Source organism: Motacilla alba, chromosome 18 (assembly GCF_015832195.1).
Source record: "Motacilla alba alba isolate MOTALB_02 chromosome 18, Motacilla_alba_V1.0_pri, whole genome shotgun sequence".
Classification (NCBI taxonomy): Eukaryota; Metazoa; Chordata; class Aves; order Passeriformes; family Motacillidae; genus Motacilla; species Motacilla alba.
The window spans coordinates 1,960,746-1,979,645 of NC_052033.1; the positions used below are offsets into that span (position 1 = coordinate 1,960,746).

At 49.4% G+C, this 18,900-nt stretch overlaps 1 protein-coding gene across 8 annotated transcripts in view; it reads right to left on the reverse strand.

The window, feature by feature from the left end:
• Positions 1-4,823: 4,823 nt before the first annotated feature.
• The window catches only part of MXRA7 (matrix remodeling associated 7), a 28,688-nt gene continuing 14,611 nt past the window's right edge, over positions 4,824-18,900 (reverse strand). The window contains exons 5-7 of one of the 8 annotated variants that reach the window (XM_038157174.1): positions 17,864-17,917; positions 17,642-17,722; positions 6,168-6,248 (exon numbers count right to left, since the gene is read on the reverse strand). In XM_038157174.1, coding sequence (XP_038013102.1) covers positions 17,689-17,722; positions 17,864-17,917 — 88 coding nt within the window. In that variant the 3' untranslated portion in view covers positions 6,168-6,248; positions 17,642-17,688. Of the gene's footprint in view, positions 6,249-9,252; positions 10,956-17,641; positions 17,723-17,863; positions 17,918-18,900 lie in introns of those variants that run through there. The other 7 variants (XR_005259359.1, XM_038157175.1, XM_038157173.1 and 4 more) reach the window with 7 other exon arrangements.

Consider the following 18,900-nt stretch of genomic DNA (forward strand, 5'->3'; position numbering starts at 1 on the left):
CCAAGATGAACCCAAATGGTCCCAAAATGCACGAGCGCTCCCGGGGTCTCTCCCTTGGCTCAGTTCTGCTCCATTTGCACCTTGCAGTTCATTGTCCCGTTCCAGCTTTAGCCCAGGCACTCCCATCCTGCTTGTTTTTCTCTCTCCAGCCCACGCTGTTTGTGCTCCTGGGCTGAGCTTTGGATCATTTGTCCTTGGTGCCCAGCTGGAGCAGGAATTGTTTTGTCTCCCTGCTCTGTGCAGAGCTCAGCATCCCCCACATGAACCCAGCCCCACACACTAAAGCAGCACAGAACCTGAAAAATAGAAAAGCCAAAACCTGAGGCACCAAGAGAGCTCCGAAGATGGGAGCCCTCAGACTGGGGAGCCACAGTTCTGGGGATTTTTGAAAGAGTTTTGAAAGAGTCTGACACGGGACCTCTGAGCTGGTTTGGATGATGGGGTTTATTTTCTTATCTTCTACATGGGCAGAAGGGTGAGTTCAGCTCACCTCTTCACAGCATGGCTCAGAAGGCCATAAAACCTTAGTTACAAGGCCTTTTAAGGAGTTATTGACCAATAAAACACTGCCAACATGGATATTTATGTTTTTGACCCAATTCTTAAATATTTTGTCTTATGGACTCAAGCTACCATGTGAGCTTTCTTAGCCAATCATGTTATGATATACAAACCTACAGTACTGCATTCTCCACTCCTTGTTTACCTCTGCAACTACTTTTATTTTTATACCTTAAACTCTAAACCTTTTTCTCCTCGAGTTAATGTGTCTCTGCTTAGACTACAAATCCACGTTCTCGCTTTTAGCGCCTAAGTTGGGAAGCCTTTTCCAAGCTCTCAAATTGAATCCTGTGTTTAATTCTGTCAGGAAAATTAATCCACTGTGAGATACAAAGCTGTGTTTCGTGTCAGGTACATACAGGCAGCGTGTGTGCTTGTGATTGTGATATGTATGGAAACTGATCATGGGATAATTAAAGGATGAATTCCAAAAAAAAAACAAAACTGAGGGAGTAAAGCATGGAAGAAGGCCTTTGAACTTATCCTTTGTTTGCAATTAACTTTTATAGCATCTGAATTAAAGCTTTAAGGATGTTGCTGCTAGACAGGAACTTTTTGCACGTAGCTAAGCATTAAACAGCTTTGCAATAATAACCTTTTGAAGTAGAATTTTAGAATAATGCTTGTAGTAAGGAACTTTGAAAATATAAGTTTAGAATATATGTAAAGGAAACATGCTTATCTCAACACCTTAGCAAAACAGTAAAAAGCAGCTTGAGAAAGGAAGATGAACATCAACCCAAGGATTGATAGCTTCGACCAAGGGAAGCTGGACATCACTGTTATGGGATTTATAGTCTTTGTAATTAAAAGGTGGGCCCACATCTGGAGTCTGGACCGCACCAGCTGGGAGGCCTCTTTCTTCTTTGGGAAGTCGGACCCCACCATCTGGGAATACTCCTTTCTGGGGTACATCCTGAGAAAAACTAACTCACAGTAGTGTATAGAATTGTGACGTAAAAATTGGGAATAGAAACTGCTGAAAAAAGCTTATGTGCACCCCTATAAATATCTGTACGCCCCAACCATCGGTGTGCAGTTGGAGGGAAAACTTCCCCCACTGTACCCAGCGCTGCTTTGCTCATACTTTACCACATTAATTAATAAATTGATTGCTGCTTGAATATTGGCCTAGTCAAGCTTCTTATTTATAACATCCACAAACACCAGAGGATTATGTGCAAAAAGGAGACAGAGGAGTCCTTTTACTTTATTGGAATAAAGGGAGAGGCCATGGGGCATTCCCCTGGGGTCTCTCAAGTTTTGGAGGATGCAGCCTCCTTTTTATCCCAATTTCCCACATTTCCCTCTCTCTTTCCCCATTGGCTGAGGCACTTGAGAGGTTCAGACTTCCTGGAATGCCTGATACCAAAGATTCCCCTCTAATGTACAACACTCCCTTTTCATTTTCATTCTTATGGAATGTAGGGTTTTTCCCCATCGTTTCTTTCATCTTTCAATATCAAATTCCACTTATCAGCAAACCTAAACTTCGTTTCTAAAGGCAAATATCTTTTTCCATCCATCAATCAGTGGAATCCTTCCCATTGTTTCTTTTGTCTCTCAGCGCTGGTTTTATCCACCGGCAGACCCGCAGCTTGTTTGTGAGGACAAACCCCTCGCTGCTGCCAGTTCTGAGCTGCGCCTCACAGCCCTGAAGTCCGAGGGCTCCCCGCGCTCCGCACTCCGCCATGGCCCTGAGGGCGGCACCGGCCCCGCCTCAGGCAGCGCCCGCCTGACGTCACCCGCTGCGCATGACGTCATCCGCTGCGCATGACGTCACCCGATGCGCATGACGTCATCCGCTGCGCATGACGCCATCCGATGCGCATGACGTCATCTACGGCGCATGGCGTCATCTTCAGTGCCCGGCGTCACCCACCGCGCACGCGCGCTGCCGCTAACGCCCGTCCCGGCGCCTCTCCAGCCAGCCCCGCCCCCGCCGCGCCGCGGTACGGAGGGCGCGCAGGGACAATCCGAGCCCGTTGGCGATCGTCACCTGTTGCCATGGCAGCGGGGCCCGCGGCCGGGGGGAGCCCCCAGTGCCGCTGTCCCCTCACGGGGACCCCTCCGTGCCATTATCCTGTCAAGGACACCTCCCAGTACTGTTGGAAAACACACCCGTTTAAAAACTGTTGTGCAACTTTAGTCAAGGGGTTTTGTTTGCCTTTGCCCGGGAAAAAGAATTGTAAGTTTCTTTCCAGGGCATTGTTGCACCAGGTGGGGTGTGATGGACTCAGCACACCAACAGACTGGGAGTGCCCAAGAGATGAAGGGACATCAGCGCCACCTCCAACATCCACCCCAGAGCTGGCGGAGTCGGAGACATCTCCAGAAAGACTGGTCAGAAAATCAAGGAATGAAGAGCTAATTAACATCAGAAGTGAAGAAATCCAGATCCAATAGGAGACCAAATGCTAAGAACTCCTTGGGACCAATGAACACTGACCCAGTTTGTTTCTATGAGTTTTGACTGCATAAAAGATCTGAAAAATCCGGTTAAAGCCACGTGCCATGAAATGATTCTCTGTACTCTGGGCTGTGTGTGGGTGAGATGATTTCTGTGGTACCTCCTGGCCAGAACAACATCCTGGCCAGATAATAAAGCAATGCCTTGACTGTCTAACTTTAAAAATGTTGTTGGAGGGTTTTTGGTTTTCCCTCAGTTTCGGTGGCAGTGCCGCTATCCCCTCATGGGGGCACTGAGTGCAGCCACTGCATCATGGGGACCCCCAGTGTCACTGTCCCCTCATGAGGGACCCCTCACTGCCATTATCCTGTCATGGGGACCCCCAGTGTCACTGTCCCCTCATGAGGGACCCCTCACTGCCATTATCCTGTCATGGGGACCCCCAGTGTCACTGTCCCCTCATGAGGGACCCCTCACTGCCATTATCCTGTCATGGGGACCCCCAATGTCACTGTCCCCTCATGAGGGACCCCTCACTGCCATTATCCTGTCATGAGGGACCCCCAGTACCACCACCCCCTCATGAGGGACCCCCAATGTCACTGTCCCCTCATGAGGGACCCCTCACTGCCATTATCCTGTCATGAGGGACCCTGAGTACCACCACCCCCTCATGAGGGACCCCTCACTGCCATTATCCTGTCGTGGGGACCCCCAGTGTCACTGTCCCCTCATGAGGGACCCCTCACTGCCATTATCCTGTCATGGGGACCCCCAGTGTCGCTGTCCCCTCATGAGGGACCCCCAGTGCTGCCATCCTGTCCTGGGGACCCCCAGTGCCTTTGCCCCTAACAAGGATCCCCCAGTGCCACCATCCCCTTTTGGGCTGGGGTGGAACTAGGTGACCTCTAAGGTCACTTCAACAGAAATGAGTCTGCGATGGGTTCTGTGACTGTGCAGTTATTTAGAGGACAATCCCAGAAGGGGACATGCTGCAGCAGCTGGTGACATTTCCTGTGTGAAGGGGAACCCTGCCATAGCCACTGGTGACATTTCCTGTGTGAGGGGAACCCCACCATTGCCACTTGTGACATTTCCTGTATAAATATTGATGAGTCCAGCAGGAGAAGCACCTCAGAAGCTGCCCAGCCAAATCAGGAGGTACCTCATGGCTGCAGGTCTCTCCCCACCACCTCCATGGACCCACAAGGATGTGTCCAGCAGGATGCTCTTCATTAGAGCCTTGCCAATGCACGTGGAGGAATGCACCGCTCAAAACCCATGGGTTTCACATCTTGACACCCCTTCCTTTCATGTCTTGGGCAAAGAGAGGCTTTTCTATTTATCTTCATTCCTTTCTTAAATCCGAGCCTAGTAAATAGCAGGTTTTCCATCACTGTCCTGTTATCAGCAGCACCTGAACATTTCGGTGATGATGCTGGGAGCTGGTGTGGACAGGACAGGGTTAATTCCAGTGGCTGTCCCTTGTACAATGTTGTCTTTGCTTGCAGTTTGAGGATTTTTTTTTTTCTGCCCCAGAAATGTTCCTATTCAGAGAAGAATCAACCACAACATAAGAAATATAAAAATATCTTGGAAATAAACTGTGAAGAACTGCATGACAAAGACTAAAAATCAGCTACACCTTATCTCTCCTTTCCTTGCTTTCATGAAGGGTTTTGGAAGATCCTGATTTTTCTGAACTAGGGACAAGCCCCATATAGTTTTTCCACATTTCTCCCAGCTTGACAAATGAAACTGTGTCCTAGGGACACAGCAAGCTAGAGTGATATTTCACATCATGGGACTACTTTTCCCTCTTAATTCGTTCATGTTGAATAAGAAGAGGTAATTTTCAGACATTGCATTTCAATTAAGTCATGATTGGTAGTAAAACCAGCTTGAACTCATTCTAAATATGCCTTGGCCTAAGTGAAAACAATTAGAAGAGAAAATGATTCTTAAAAGTTTAAGTGTCTGATGTTCTAGAACACACTGCACTGGGAGACTGCAACCAGATAATGAGATATTAGGTTTCTTGGACTGAAGAGGATTACACAAAATAAAGCAAAACGAATTTTTTAAGTGATCATTCCCTAAAACTGGGGCAGAAAATGTTGCCTCCCTTTGTGAGCAGTTACTAAAACCAAGAAAATCCTTCCTGATAAGAAAGTATTTAACAGGATTTCATAGGAGAGATAAGAACACCAGAAGTCATTTAGTTATAATTAGGAATGCTCATTGATTTACGCTATTCAAACCACCCAGGGCTGCTCAAGACTGTTCAAAATACTTGATAAAATCACAGAGGTTTCCTAAGTATGTAGTTTCCCATATAATTTTGTGTGAGAAGAGCAGGATCTGAGGTGGACACAACCATCCTTGTGATAAACCCAGCAGCTTTCCTGTGGTCCTTTCACCAGTGTCAGGAGATGTTTGTGTTCCCAGGTTGGAGTTTGCTGCTGCTTCCTCAGGCATGAGGATGATCTCAGTGCGGTCAGCCAGAACCAGCTTGGGTTGGTTTCAAAAGCCAGCCTGAAGGAGCATGAAGTGTTCCTTCCAGGGAGATGAGGGGCAGCATGCCCTGATCAGAGCACTGATGCCTTGCTCTTGGTGTTTTCTAACTGTAGGGTTGGAAGCCTCCCTGCCAAGAGAGGGAGGCAGTCTCCATCTTTGGAGCTTTTTAAGACCCAACAGGATGAAGCCCTGAGTAACCCACCTTGGTCTCACAACTTTTAGCAGCTTGGACTACAGGACCCTTCAACCTGAGTTATTCTATCATTTTCATCCATTTTATACCTATCATCTTTGGCTTTCTTCAGATGTCAAACTGAGAAAGACTAGGCTTAAAAGTTCATTTGCATAAAGCATGGCCAGAAAAGAAGTTGAGAGTTTAACTGCTTTGTAGGACTGAGACATATGACCCAGCCAGAAAGAGGTAAAAAATCTCTGTACGAGATGATAGCTCTACAAAGAAAAATTATTAAAAGGCTGAGGAATTACAAGTCTTTTGAAATACATATCATAGGCCTATATGTGTTTGCAAAACAATCTGGAACTGCAAAACAACTACTGAGACATTTTTAAAGCACTACAGCCTCCAGTGTCCTGCAGAACAAGGGCAAAGATGGCTTTTGGGCACAACCTCCCCTGGCTGCAGGGTTATATATCGTACAGTCTGAGCTGCTCCTTCATGTCCCCTTCAGACATCTCTCCAAACGTGTCACTTTTTTCCTTCATCAGTCTGAAGATGGCAGCCAGCTGCTCTCTCTGAACCCTGTTGAGAAGAAAGGAGAAGTAGGAATAGCCAGTCCAGGAGCAAGAACACCACTGTCAAATGAAACACAGAGCCAAAGGCAGGTCACTGTGCAAACCTTACTGGCTGCAGGAAATCTGCCCATATGAGATAAGGCAGAGATAGCCTCTGGTTCTCCTTCCTCCCCCTTCCCATCTATCCCATCATTCTGCATGTCTCTCTGCAGCTCCCTAAATGTGGAGATAAACCAGCCTGCTTTAACACTGGCTTTGGAGCTCCTTAGGGTTTATCTATGCTCAAACTTTCAAGATAACTTGACATGTGGAATTTTATAAGACCAACATGTGCCAATTTAGCAGACTTCATAACAAACCTGGATTAAGATTCAACAGCCCAGTGTGCTTTCCTTCTGTAATGAGAGGATGTAGATACAGAATAATTCAGGAATAGCTATTAAATTTTAGATGCATATCCTAACTTAAAACTAGAGAGCAGACTACCTCCCTGTGTGGACATGATTTTAATCAGCCTCTGGAAGATAAGATCACAGATAGGCATTTACTTTGATTCAAGTTTGTCTGCCAATGTGCAGTGGTGAGATAGACCCAGGTTGCCAGTCCAGCAGTGAGGTGGTCCCTGTGTAGGCAAAGGCTGACCAGTGGACCACCTAGCTCAGATTTTTAATCCCCAGGCAGTCTCATAGTAGATGATTAACCCCCTTCTCCCCGTGACAGAAGATATCTGGAGTTTTCCCTACCCTGAACCAGTTAACCATTGTACATCCCATGAAGATTGGTATCTGTGACAGGGCTGTATTTGTAGGAGGATTTATACTGCTCATCTCTGGGGGATACAGGGGGTAGGTAGCACAGGAGTGCCATTTGTTGGTAGGTAGCTCATGAGCTGATGTAACTGCACAAAAATTCCCTTTTGGTGCAAGATGAATGTGCACGTGGCTCCAGGCAGGGCTGGCTGAGGGATGGAATGTTCCCGTTGCCAGACTCCTACCTGATGGGGATCAGGCTGCTCTATTGCCTAGCACATCTCATTCCTGACTCTCCTGTGGGAGATAGAAAGAACTGATGGGGATGTGATGCTTTATGGCTGTGACAAGGCAGATATAGTTCCCGTTACTTCAAGGCTCATTTTGTCCCTGCATGAGCATGAGGCCAGAACTCAGTGACAGCTCAGAGCACAGACCTGCCACAGTCCCAGCTCCTCCTGCTTGCTCAGCACCTCCCATGGGCTAAAAACACAGAATCTGCCTTTTACTCCCACGTGGTCACCCTGTCAAGAGTCCTCTTTCCTGCCACAACCAGCTTCCCACACGGGATTTTAAACCATTTAATTAATCCATTTAAATGCACGCCACTGGATAACCTGGGGTAGTCTTCCTGCAAGGCCTGAGTGGACAAGCTATCATCTGTTCCAGTAACAGGAGGGGCAGTAATAACTATTGACAGCCAAAACCAGGGCACAATCTTTGCTAGAAAGAAAGGACAGCATCAACACATCGGCAGCCACCACACCAGGAATAGGATCAGAGGAAAACAGTCAGGAATGAGCAGAGGAACATTCTACCCGTGCTCCTGAGCTCCTGTTCTGCATTTTCCCCTCTCCTGGGCTAAGCCCCAGCAGCAGCAGGAACAGCAGCCTGTCCTCTCAGCACTGCTGAAGCAAACAGGGCAAGAAAAAAGCAGATCCTGGCTAAAGCAAGCTCATTTGCCAGTTCTTTTCCATTGCAATTAAAATGCAACAGTCCTACGGCCAAACAAATCCTGATAATGATGTGGGATCTTTTGTTTATGGAAGCCTGGATTTGTTTGCCTCTTCTGTAATGTTTTGTGCTCACAAGAAGAGCATCTAGCTGCCCTTTCCAGATGAGAGGAAGGGAAGCAGGGTCATGAGTGATCAATATTTTATTTTTGATCACCACTGGGCATCAGAGGGCACGTTGCCAGTCTGGTGTGGAGAAATTCAATACACAGCTTGGCCTCCTGTGTCTGCAGTGCATCCCAGCTGGGAGTGCTCACACAGGTCTGCATCCCTCACTCCTTATTTCACAGACATCAGCGCTGCTGAAACCTCTCCAAAGGTTTCCAGGCCCATTTCCTGGTCTCCAAAATCAGGATCACAGACAATATTCACTCTCTTTTTTTGAAGCACAACATCAATGTATTTTGGCTCTCCCCTCAACTTTAAATAGCATGACTGTGCATTTGGAAAATAGAAAAAAGAGCTGTTACTTCTCTGCACTACACAATCTACTACAAAGAGACAGCAAAACAAAGATAAAGAGAGAAAAGAGCCTGGGAAGGAAGAGTAAGGCACCACAAACATGAAACTGTCTTTGAAGAGGAGCTTCTCCTATCAGAGGCGACCTTGCAAAACAACCTTGTAGTGATCCAGCTTGCTTTGGTTTTGGGTTTTTTTTTGGATGAGTTCAGATGAAACATACCCCATTCACAAATAAAATCATTCTCTCTTCTCATAAATGCTGTCCTCAAAACTACTTGGATTCAGGAGGTCAAACGGGATTTTACTTATTGCTAACAAAATAGATTAATTAAGGATTTTTGAAGCAGCCTAATTCTTCTTCATAGGCAATTACATTTGCATACTTAGCTCCCTTAGGCTCTTTTTAGACATTTCAGTCCAAGACTTTTACAGTTAGCTGGATGTTTGGGGCAGTGAGCCATAGGTATGTTAGAGATCTGGGGTTTAGGAACTGTGAAGCACCCGTGCCCACAGCAGCTGAAATCCTGGGCAGAGCTCTGCATTGGGAATCTTGTTAATTGCTCTGCAGCCAAACAAGAGCAGGAATGCAACACTGCATTGCTTCAGCAGAAAAAGGGGAATATCCCAGATTTTCCCTCTGATCATTTATGGGAATGCAATCATTTATGGGATAAAAGTCACAGGAGGGCAGACTGTACTTCTAACCTAAAATCCAGATTTTCAACACACATCTCTTGAGGAAGAAGTTACAAGCTGCTGGAGGTAGGGAGAACAAGCACAAACCAAATAAACTATTCAAAGGTTTATTGGACCAAACAAAGGCAATTTTTACAGATTCAAGCCACTAGAATTACAGTCCTTTGTATAAGAGCCACCATCAGATACAAAAACAAAACAAACAAAACCAAACAAAAGTAAAAAATATCCAGACAGCCATTTGAGTTGAAGAAAGAGTTTGACTTGCTGCCACTAGCAAAAATCTGGATTTAACTACCGACTTTGCTGGATGTACACATTGCCATGTAACTTTAACACAACGGATATAAGGCATTCTTTGCATAGTTGGGTGCTTGGGACACAGTCAGCCAGCCAGTACCAAGGAGAGACAGCGGCTGTACCAGCGGGATGTTGAAGCAGAGGGTCCAGATGTGCCTAAATTCATATGCAAACCACTGAACACGCTTGCAGTTGTCGGCTGGGAGGGGGCAGCCCAGCCTCTTCTAAAGCTGAAGCCTCCTGCTGTTCTTTAAACGAGCCCATTTAGGAAGAGCTTGCCAACCCCAGGCGCTGGAAAGGACAACTGTGTACAAGGTTTCAAGTATTGTCTGCATAGGAATTAAAAAGGAAAAAAAAAAAAAGAGCAGCCTGTTGTGTTCCTGATATGTTTGCAGTGTTAGCCAAGAGGCAGTGACAGAGAAGCTTTGGAGGACACATCCCCACACAGCCTGCTGTTTCTACAACATCACTAAAGGACTTGGACCCTCTTCTCTCTCTCAAAAACCAGCTGGGTTTGATTTAAAAGCGAGTGTGTGCCCAGCCAAATTCATCTGCTTTGTGTGACAGAGCTGAGGGGCAACACTGAGCTCTGGCTCCCATGGACCAGCAAGAGAAGAGGGCACTGGAACAGCAAGCAGGCAGACAAATGGGGAGTGGGCCTCTCCCAGGACCTCCACTATCTCATCCTGAGCTGGGGGAACCCCTGATGCCATAACTGCCTCCTTGGGTCTCTCCTCTTGGGAGCTGGAGTAGGGAAAAGTGAGGACGCAGATAGTAACAGCAGCCAAAGTGTGGCCTCTCCACCACAAGCAGAACAGCTAAATGATCAAACTTCATCACTTCTTGAGTATCCTGTGTACCTACAGAATCAGCTCTCTGCTAAAATAACTACAGAAGCAAGACTTGAGTCAGCCCAGCCATCGTCTGCCATCCCTCACATGGACCCCACTTTGTCCCTCCAGCCCTCAGAGTAAAGCAGCTTTGTACAGCACTGGGAATCACAGGCAGTTACCACCCCTCAGCAACAAAGAGGAGTTTGACCCCAGGACAAAACAACTTGAGATTCTGGTACAAGGTCCCAGCTGGTCTGAGAGCAGAGCTATGGTTTGCCCACCCCAGGAAAGGAACGACATGAGTTTCACGGCCTAATATATGAAGCCAACACAACTAATAGACTTGTTGCATATTTAGTGTTCACTTTGGGTTTTGTTTGGGGAAGAGGGAGGAAGGTTCTTCCCAGTCCCCCAAACACAACTCAGGTCACTGCTTGGGCCCAGCCCCAGTCCGTGGAGCCACACAATAGGATATCCTCAAACTTGACAGGAGTTTTTGAAGAACTCAACTTCAGACCAAGAGGGGATCCCAAGTTTAGAGGGTTTATGGATTTCTCTTATGGGTGTGTTTGGTTGGTTTTGGTATTTCTCTCAAGCCTTTAATGATGCCAAGGGATGCCTTTAGGAGGAGGCTAGGGACAACTTCATATAGTCTTCAGGTCTGCAAAGAGAAACAGGGAGAGAAATCATTTCAGTCATTTCACTCCTCAGGTTGGTTCATTATTATTCATATAAACGAGCAGGGAGAGCCCTCGGTGTCTGTGTTGGGGGGAAGGCAAGGCAGCTTCCCCCTCGGGGCAGGACAAGCTGCTGTTTGCAAACCTCATGCCTCTAAGAAGGACTTTGCTTCATCAACTGCAGCAGGATAGTCGAAACCCAATCGGAAGTGCAAATCCTCTTGTCTGGCACCAAGCTAAGTTACAACCCTTCTGAGCTACTACTAAGAACTGGAGAAGCCAAACTAATTAACTCCAGGGGTTACTGCCTCACGGTCCCGTGCAGAGCCTCCTGGGGCTGCTGGCACCCTTGACCAGCCCAGATTCCTCTTCCCACCTGTAGGCAGATGAGCCAGGAACAAGTGCTGATTTCACAGGGTGGTGTGCCTGAACTGCTCGACCTTTCTCAATCTTTCTACAGATGGGTCTGTTCAAGGGAAGGAGGTAAAATCCCCAGACTCCCTGCAGGTCACTTCCTTTTGATGGGAAGCTCTCCCAGTGTCCCAGGGAAGGAGGGTGAGATGTGTTTAATGTGTGGGGACATCCAGGCACTCCCTCCATGTAGCAGAGCCAGGGTCTAAAAAATGTGATCCCTTGTTCTCAGCCGGAATCTTCCAGACACTCTGCCCTTGCTGCCCCAGCATCTCTCACAGGCGAACCATCCACATCAGGAAACACCTGGCACAAGGCTGGACAGCTGCCCACGGACACACAGACCTGCACTGGGATAGAGGGAAGCTACAACACACATCACCTACACCCCAGCCTCATTCCTCCTGGATTCAATTGGGTTCATGGTCCATAACACCTGAGCCACGTTTGGAAGTCCCCTACTCCTGCCAGCCATGGCGTGAGGGTGAGGAGCAGCCTCATTTCTTCCTCGCTCTTCTGTAAAATCTTGCCTTGTCCAGCAGCCTTCCGAGCGCGGCCGGTGACACGGATCCCGGATGGGAGATCATCACGTGGCACCGGGGTTACCGGAGCGCCGTTGCCGAGGCTCAGGGGCCGTCCCGTTAGGACAAAGAAAGGAAATTTTCCGGAGTGGATAATCGCTCTGCGGGATTCGCGGTGCTGAGGAGCGGATCATCCCGCTCAAGTCACGCAAGCGTAATCAGATTTCACGTGCCAGGGCATAAGCTTGTTGCCACGGGGGCCCAGGAGGGGAGGTCTCCTCCAGCGTGCCACAGGTGGAGCAGGGAGGGATGGGGGACATCAGAGAGGGTGGATGAGTCCCTCACAGGGATATTCATCTCCACAGGGCCAGGCTGACAGCTGGGGTGAGAAGATCTCAAAACCAGCATGATCCTAATGGAGGATGAACATCAGAGCCAGAAATTCCCATCTGCACAACAGGGATACCCCTTCCTAGTCCTGGAGCAGGCTGTGAAGGGAATTGGACTAAAGCATGAGGCAATCCCTCTCTGGGACATTGGGGCCATATAACCCCCCAGGCTGAGGAGCTCTGGCATTTCAGCCATGGAACCTGGAAATGTTAATTAGCTTGGGATGGAGGCCCAAAGATTTGAGCCACTGCTTATCCTTGGCTCGTCCTTCCTTTCCATTCTCCTTGCATCAGCATGCTTGCCCCCAGCAGCTCATCAATCAAACCAGGTTAGGGTCATCTTTTGCCAGAAGCTGTATCCTTTCTTCAGATAAAGATTATCCAGATATCTCTGCTCTTGCCCAAGACAACGTCCAAGTCACTGAATCACATGATTTGTCAGCTGGACATGGTTCTGTGCAAGGAAAAGCTGGAGACAAGGAGCCCAGGCAAAAGGAGGTCCTGGAATATGAGGGCAGCTCAGGGACTGAAGGTCTCAAAGAAGCATGGAAACTGCATGTCCTGGTGCCTTCAGGAGCATTCCCTCCACCCCAGCTCACCCACAGCACTGACACAAGTCTTCTTGCTTTTGAGAGAAGACAGCACCTCAGCTCTGAAAAACAGGGGTTACTGGTGGCATTGCCATTTGCATCTATCTGTCATGTGTGCAAAAATCCACAGCAGGTCAGGAAATCTGTAGCCCATTCATAGACTTCAGCCTTCCAAAGGAGTTCTGACTCACTCTAAGGAGAGCCCTACTGTAACCATGTCTGGTAATTGCTTGTGCCCTTTTAAGGAATAGTTTCACTCAAAAAGATTATTTTCAGAAGCATGGAGCATTCCCAGCTCCTTATTTCTGGCTCAGGACCTTGTCAGGACCATCAGTCCTCTGCTCTGAAATCCTGGCAAGGAAGGTGGACAGCAACCTGGCTCCAGACTCTTCTCCCTCCAAACCAGGATTGACCCTTGAGGATGAAGAGCAGGGAATAAAAACCCTTAGTGCTGGGCAGACCTGGCAATGGGTGGTTGAGATCTCCCCAAGGAGTCCCCTCCCATCTCACTGCTGGGGATGGTCCCATCACCACTGGCCCCATTTCTTTACCATGGGGACAGCTACCATCTCATTTCTGGTGGTGACTATAACCCAGTCTTGAGGTATTGCAGGAAGAATATGAGGAATGACACAGTAAATTAAGCTTTCCTGGTGGTCCCAAAAGTGTGAGCCAGTTGCTTCAGCCAATCAGCAAAACACAGAGAGGACTTAAATGCAGAACAGGGAGATAGTACTTAGAAAAGAGAGAAGGAATTGAGTGAGAGGTACCAAAAGCAGCTTCATGAGCACAGATCTGAAATCCCTCCATTGGGACAGAGAAGTTGAAAGGTGCTCTGGGCTTTGGGCAATACCTGCTGTGCCTCGAGGCTACCAGAACCAGTGTGACCAGGGAGCACAAGTCTCATTGGCTTTAGGACAGGGGCTGTGTCACCCACAGCTGTTTTGAGGCAGAAGCTTCCCACATTGCTCAGCCAGAGCAGCAACAGCTGAAAAGGCCAGAGCACAGCCAGGGAGGTGGCTTGGGCTCCTGACCAGCTCATCCATCACTCGTGTGCCCATTCCCTTGCAACACTCCTGACCTCCCCAGCCAACACCACAGCAGTGGGAAAAGCCATGGACAGGCTGGGCTGTGCTTTCCTCCATCACTCAGTGTTTGTTCTCCAGCTCACTGAACACCATTTGCTCCCAGCCTGGCAAGATGCCCAAATCCCTGCACCCCTGGGTCTGTCCCAGCTGCAGGGGAGCCCAGGACAGGCAGAGCAGGGCTCCCAGGGAGTGAGCAGGCAGAGAACAGCCAGCTGCCCATGCTGCAAGGTTAAGCAGAAGCAGATGAAGACAAGTCATGAGCGCTTGGTGAGGGAGACACGGAGAAGCAGCCACAAGCCAGGACAATTCAGGACCTGAGCCAAAAAAAAAACCCCAGGAGCTCAAGCAGAGTTGCTGTCTGAACTAAAATTTCATGCCAAAGCAGGGTCAGAGACTCACACCCTGCAAAGGCTGCGGGGGAGTTTGCAAGGGTTTCCTCTCTGGGATGGGAGAGGAGGAGATGGGAAGGGGCTTCCTGGCCTCCCCTTCCCTGGCTTTCTGAGGGAGGCATCCTGACTTACTCTGTTTTTAAAGCTTTTGGGGATTCATGACTCAATCATGGCTATAAATAGGGTCAGGGCCTCAGTCCACTGACATCTTACAGGTCAGAGGACGTTTTCCCTGGGGATACGGAGGCAGGGAACAGCACCAGGCCACCAGCAGACTTCCTCCTCATTCAAGTGGACTTGGGCAGCTACAGAGTGAGTATTAGGGGGAGCTCAGCAGGAATCCCCAAACTCTTGCCCTTTACTGCAAGAGGCAGCTGGGAAGCAAACACGCCTCATGCCCTGGGTGTTTGGAGCTGAAAGCAACCTTGCCCATGGCTGGTGCCATTCCCGTGGCTGGTGGCCGCAGTAAAGCAGTGGCCACACTGCCCTGCAGAGTGCCATGGCCCTGGGCTCTGCCCCCCTGGCTGCTACTCCTCCTCCCTCAGCCCAGGACGACTATCGTGCTGCAGAAGATGAGAAGCAAACAAATAATAACCCTCACTCCCCCAAAAAGCCCAAACTTACCAGCTTCCCTCATCCAAAAGAAGCACCATGCTGGACAGGACAGGACAGGACAGCAAAGCCACTCGGTGGGGGAAGGTTAGCAAAAGAGAGGGAGGAGAACGAGGCCCAGTTCCCATGCTGTACAGAGAGGGGAGCGAGCAGGCAGGCCAGGGTGATGTGATGGCAATGCAGGGGGCGGACAGGGACAGATGCCAATGGACAGCTCTCCCAGAATGCAAGCTCTCCCCTAGCCCTGTCCACCCACCTATTTTTGGAGGGCTACTAGTGGAGATGTTTGAAATAGGTCAAGGTCTGTCAACACAGTCATTCAACCTCTGCAGCTGCTTCCTGCCCTTGTGTGCTCCAGGGTTGTCATCACCAGCATTGTCTCATTCAAAATTCAAACTTCAGCACAGTTGGCCCTCAAGTCACAGCTGCATCCCACTTTCATTCAGGATGCCTTGTAGAGCAGAGAAAAGTCTCTTCTCTCTGACATTCCCTAGAACCAGGGTCTACCCTGCCTTGCTGAAATTCCAGGGTCCAAGCCCAGTTTTTTTCAGTGCCCCATAAGCAAGAGGCACTCTGAACCCAGCTGGGGAGGAGGCAGTTTTCCAGGTTTTTTTTCAATTACCACTAAGAAAAGGGCTGAGCTTGATATTTACAGCCATTCAATTCCCCTTGCATGAATTCCAATTTTCACTTGAGCCCTAAGCTTAAACCCAGCCTGCATTCAAACAGTGTCATCTCAACCCATCTGTGGCTGGCCAGGAGGTAAGAGGAGAGGATTGAGAGGCAGGAGGAGAGTTTGCTCCTTGCATGGGTCCCCTGGATATGGAAACTGAGCCCATTAGCCAGGGAAACTGGGCAGCTATCCCCATCTTCCCTGCACTCTTCCAGAGACTGGCAGTGGTCTGGGGGATCATCCAGGAGTGCCCCTGCCAGGACCAGTTTGGTGCCATTCATCAGACCCTGCTCAATGGGTCTGCCATGGAGCAGCTTCTGGCTCTTCACCCCCACCTCTTCCTCAATCCCAGAGGACAGAGAGGAGAGACGTTTCTAGAGCCTGTCAGATGGGATCTGCTCTCCTTTGTCCCACCAACTCTCCTAGCCAAGAGTGACAAGGAGAGAGCACAGAGAGCTCAACCCCTTGACAGCACTGAGGCCAACAAAGGCTTGGCTGGGACCTGCTTTGCCTCATGGAAAGAGAGAACTGAGAGCAGAGACCCAAGGGGGCCGCTTCTCCCATTGTTTTCTCTTTTATAAGGAGTGGAGCCTTGCTGCAGCTGTCAACACTCAGCAGAGTCCTGACCATACTCATTTCTAACAGAAAAAATCCCCACTAACCTCTTTCAACCTTAAGGGAGGTTTGAAGAACATCTGGCAGAGACCACTCCAAGCCACTCATGAGAGCCAGGATCTGCAGGCACACTGGGGAGCTCTTCTCCCTCCTGCACAGGAGCTGCCCAGCCAGGAGAGCAACACCTCTCAGGCAGCCTGGTTGTGTCTCACAGCCACACAGCTCAGCCCTGCCTGAGCAGGGGCAGCTGCACCACCAGGACTCACATTTCCTGAGCTCCAGCTTTGCACCGTGGCAGCTACAGCTGGCAACAGATGGCCAAAAGCCTCAGGTGCAGAGGACAAGGATTTGGGAATAAGCTGTGCTGGCTGGACCAAGGGCTGCATCCTTCCCCTGCACTCTTCCCCTTCCTGCCCAGACTGTTTTTCTCCCCCAGGGGGGCAAAGGCTACGTGCTTCTGTTCCAGAAGGACTGGTGACCCACCAGGTGTGATCAAGCGCAGCCACCACCCCAGCAGAAGTATTTGCCAAAAGGATTTACTGTCCTCCTCCCTCAGCGAGCACTCTAATTTTTAAGGCTGAAGTCACCAAAAGCAGGAAGTTGCATCACTCAGTGAAGGTCACATTCCTTCCCCTTTTAGTCCAGATTTAGCACCAGTTGGAAGCCACAAGATTCAAGTGAATTGTAGGCAGGACAACCACAGCTTCTGCAGGGATGAGGGTAGAACAGAAGTGGGTTTTTTGCTTCAATAACCAAATGTATTGCATGCCTGTACTCTCCTGTCTGAAGTCCTACAGCTCCTCCTGGAACAGGCAAGGAATATTTTCAATGGCATCTCCAAAATGAAGGAGTCCCAAAATTCAGACTTGTGAACTACACAGCAAGCAGCCTCTGAGGACCGACCTGCATTTTTGGGATGTTTCTTACATTTGCCCCTTCACATGGGAACCTGTTGATCCACAGGAAAGCTGGAGGAGTGACAGGGCTAAAAGTGCACACTAAACCTCTCTGAGTTTTGATAACACACCCTAGGACTAAAGCCCCCCTCTGCAGCAGCCTCAGTTTCCCAAATCAGTACAAAGAGGTGGCCGTGGGATGTCCAGCTTCAGGCATCCAAGCTGGAAGAGGTGAGCATCCAAATGTGAGAGCCCCCATTAGCCCTGGAGCGCTCATGGAAAGTGAGATGGAGGCAGAGGAGAGTGGACTCATTAATCTGTTATGAGGAGAGAAGGGGAGGGAGGTGGGGAGGGAGGTGGGACAGGCAACCAACTGCAGCTCAAAACAAGCCCTCCCCTGGAGAATAACCCAAAAGCAAAATAACCCAAGACACGAGCAGGTGTTACCAGTGGTACCACTACCTCTAAGCAGCAGCGTGTCCTTACCAAAAAGATTTGCAAGAATGTTTGTGGCCGAGGACCTAAGGTACTTGCTACAGAGATGTGAGATCAGAGGTCAGCTCAATCCTGCAACATAAAGGTGGCAAACCCGGGTCACAGCAGGTCAGCAGCACTGTCAGGGCTCATGGAGAGGGGGAGAGGGGTGGAAGGGCAAGGAGAAGGATGCAGGACAAGGCTGAGCCGCTGTGCTCAGCTCGCCCAGCTTACCTGGCAGCAGCCCTGCCCCCTTGCACCACCTGCGAGGCCTGCAATGAAAAGCTGCTGATGCCGCAGTGAAGATTTGAGGGGGGGAAAAGTAAGCCAGCAACAAAGCAAGACAAAAAAAAATTCACCAAGCTGCCTTAAAGAAATGAACAACACAAATACGGAAGAGAAGGAAATAAAGGAGCAGTAGGAAAAACACGTCTGCCAGTGGCCCTCAGTGGGGAAGGCTGCTCAGAGCCTCCAAGGGACACGAAGCCCATCAGCTCTAGGTGCACTGTCCTGCCCAGGGACTGCTCCACACAGACAAGAGCAGCGGTGCCATGTGCCCAGGACAGGTCCATCACCCCTGGAGCCCGTTCTGAGTCCTGAGTACAAAACCCCCATCCCACTGCTGTCCTTAGGCAATGTCCCTTCAGTGTCCTCAGGTGACAACAAGGGCATTTTTTGCCACGCAGGAACCAGCCCAAGGCCCTGCAGGACTCCTGGCCCTGAAAACCTGAGCAGTGATTGCTCAGCTGGTTTGGATGGAGCTGCTGGCGCAAAGGGTTTGAATTTGCCAGCTGCAGGTAGATTTTTGCATTGGTGTTTAGCAGGATCCTGAAAAGCAAATCCCATCTAGCCCCATGGGTGTCCCTGACCTTCACTTGTCTCATCCCCCCACCACCCTCCCCAAGTGAAAAATACAATGACACTCACAGCCCTGCTCAGCAGTTTACAGGGTGGGGGCTTCAGGCACAACAGACACATGGAAAAGAAGAAAGCAAACATTTTTTCCTGATGCCACCAATGCAGAATCAACCCCGTGCCAGAGGAAACCCGAGCTCATTTCTGTTGCTAACCCCAGAGCAGGGCAGGTCTCTGGATTTACTCTGCCTACCACAGTGCCCTGCTCACCTCACACAGATAAACGAACCTCAGCCAGCCCAGCTGGTGCCATCACAAAGATGATGCCCAAGAGCCTCAAGGCAAGGTTTGCCAGCAGGAGATGCCTGAGCTGGGGGTGAGCTGTGATCCCCCCATCCCTGCCTTCCTTGCTGTGC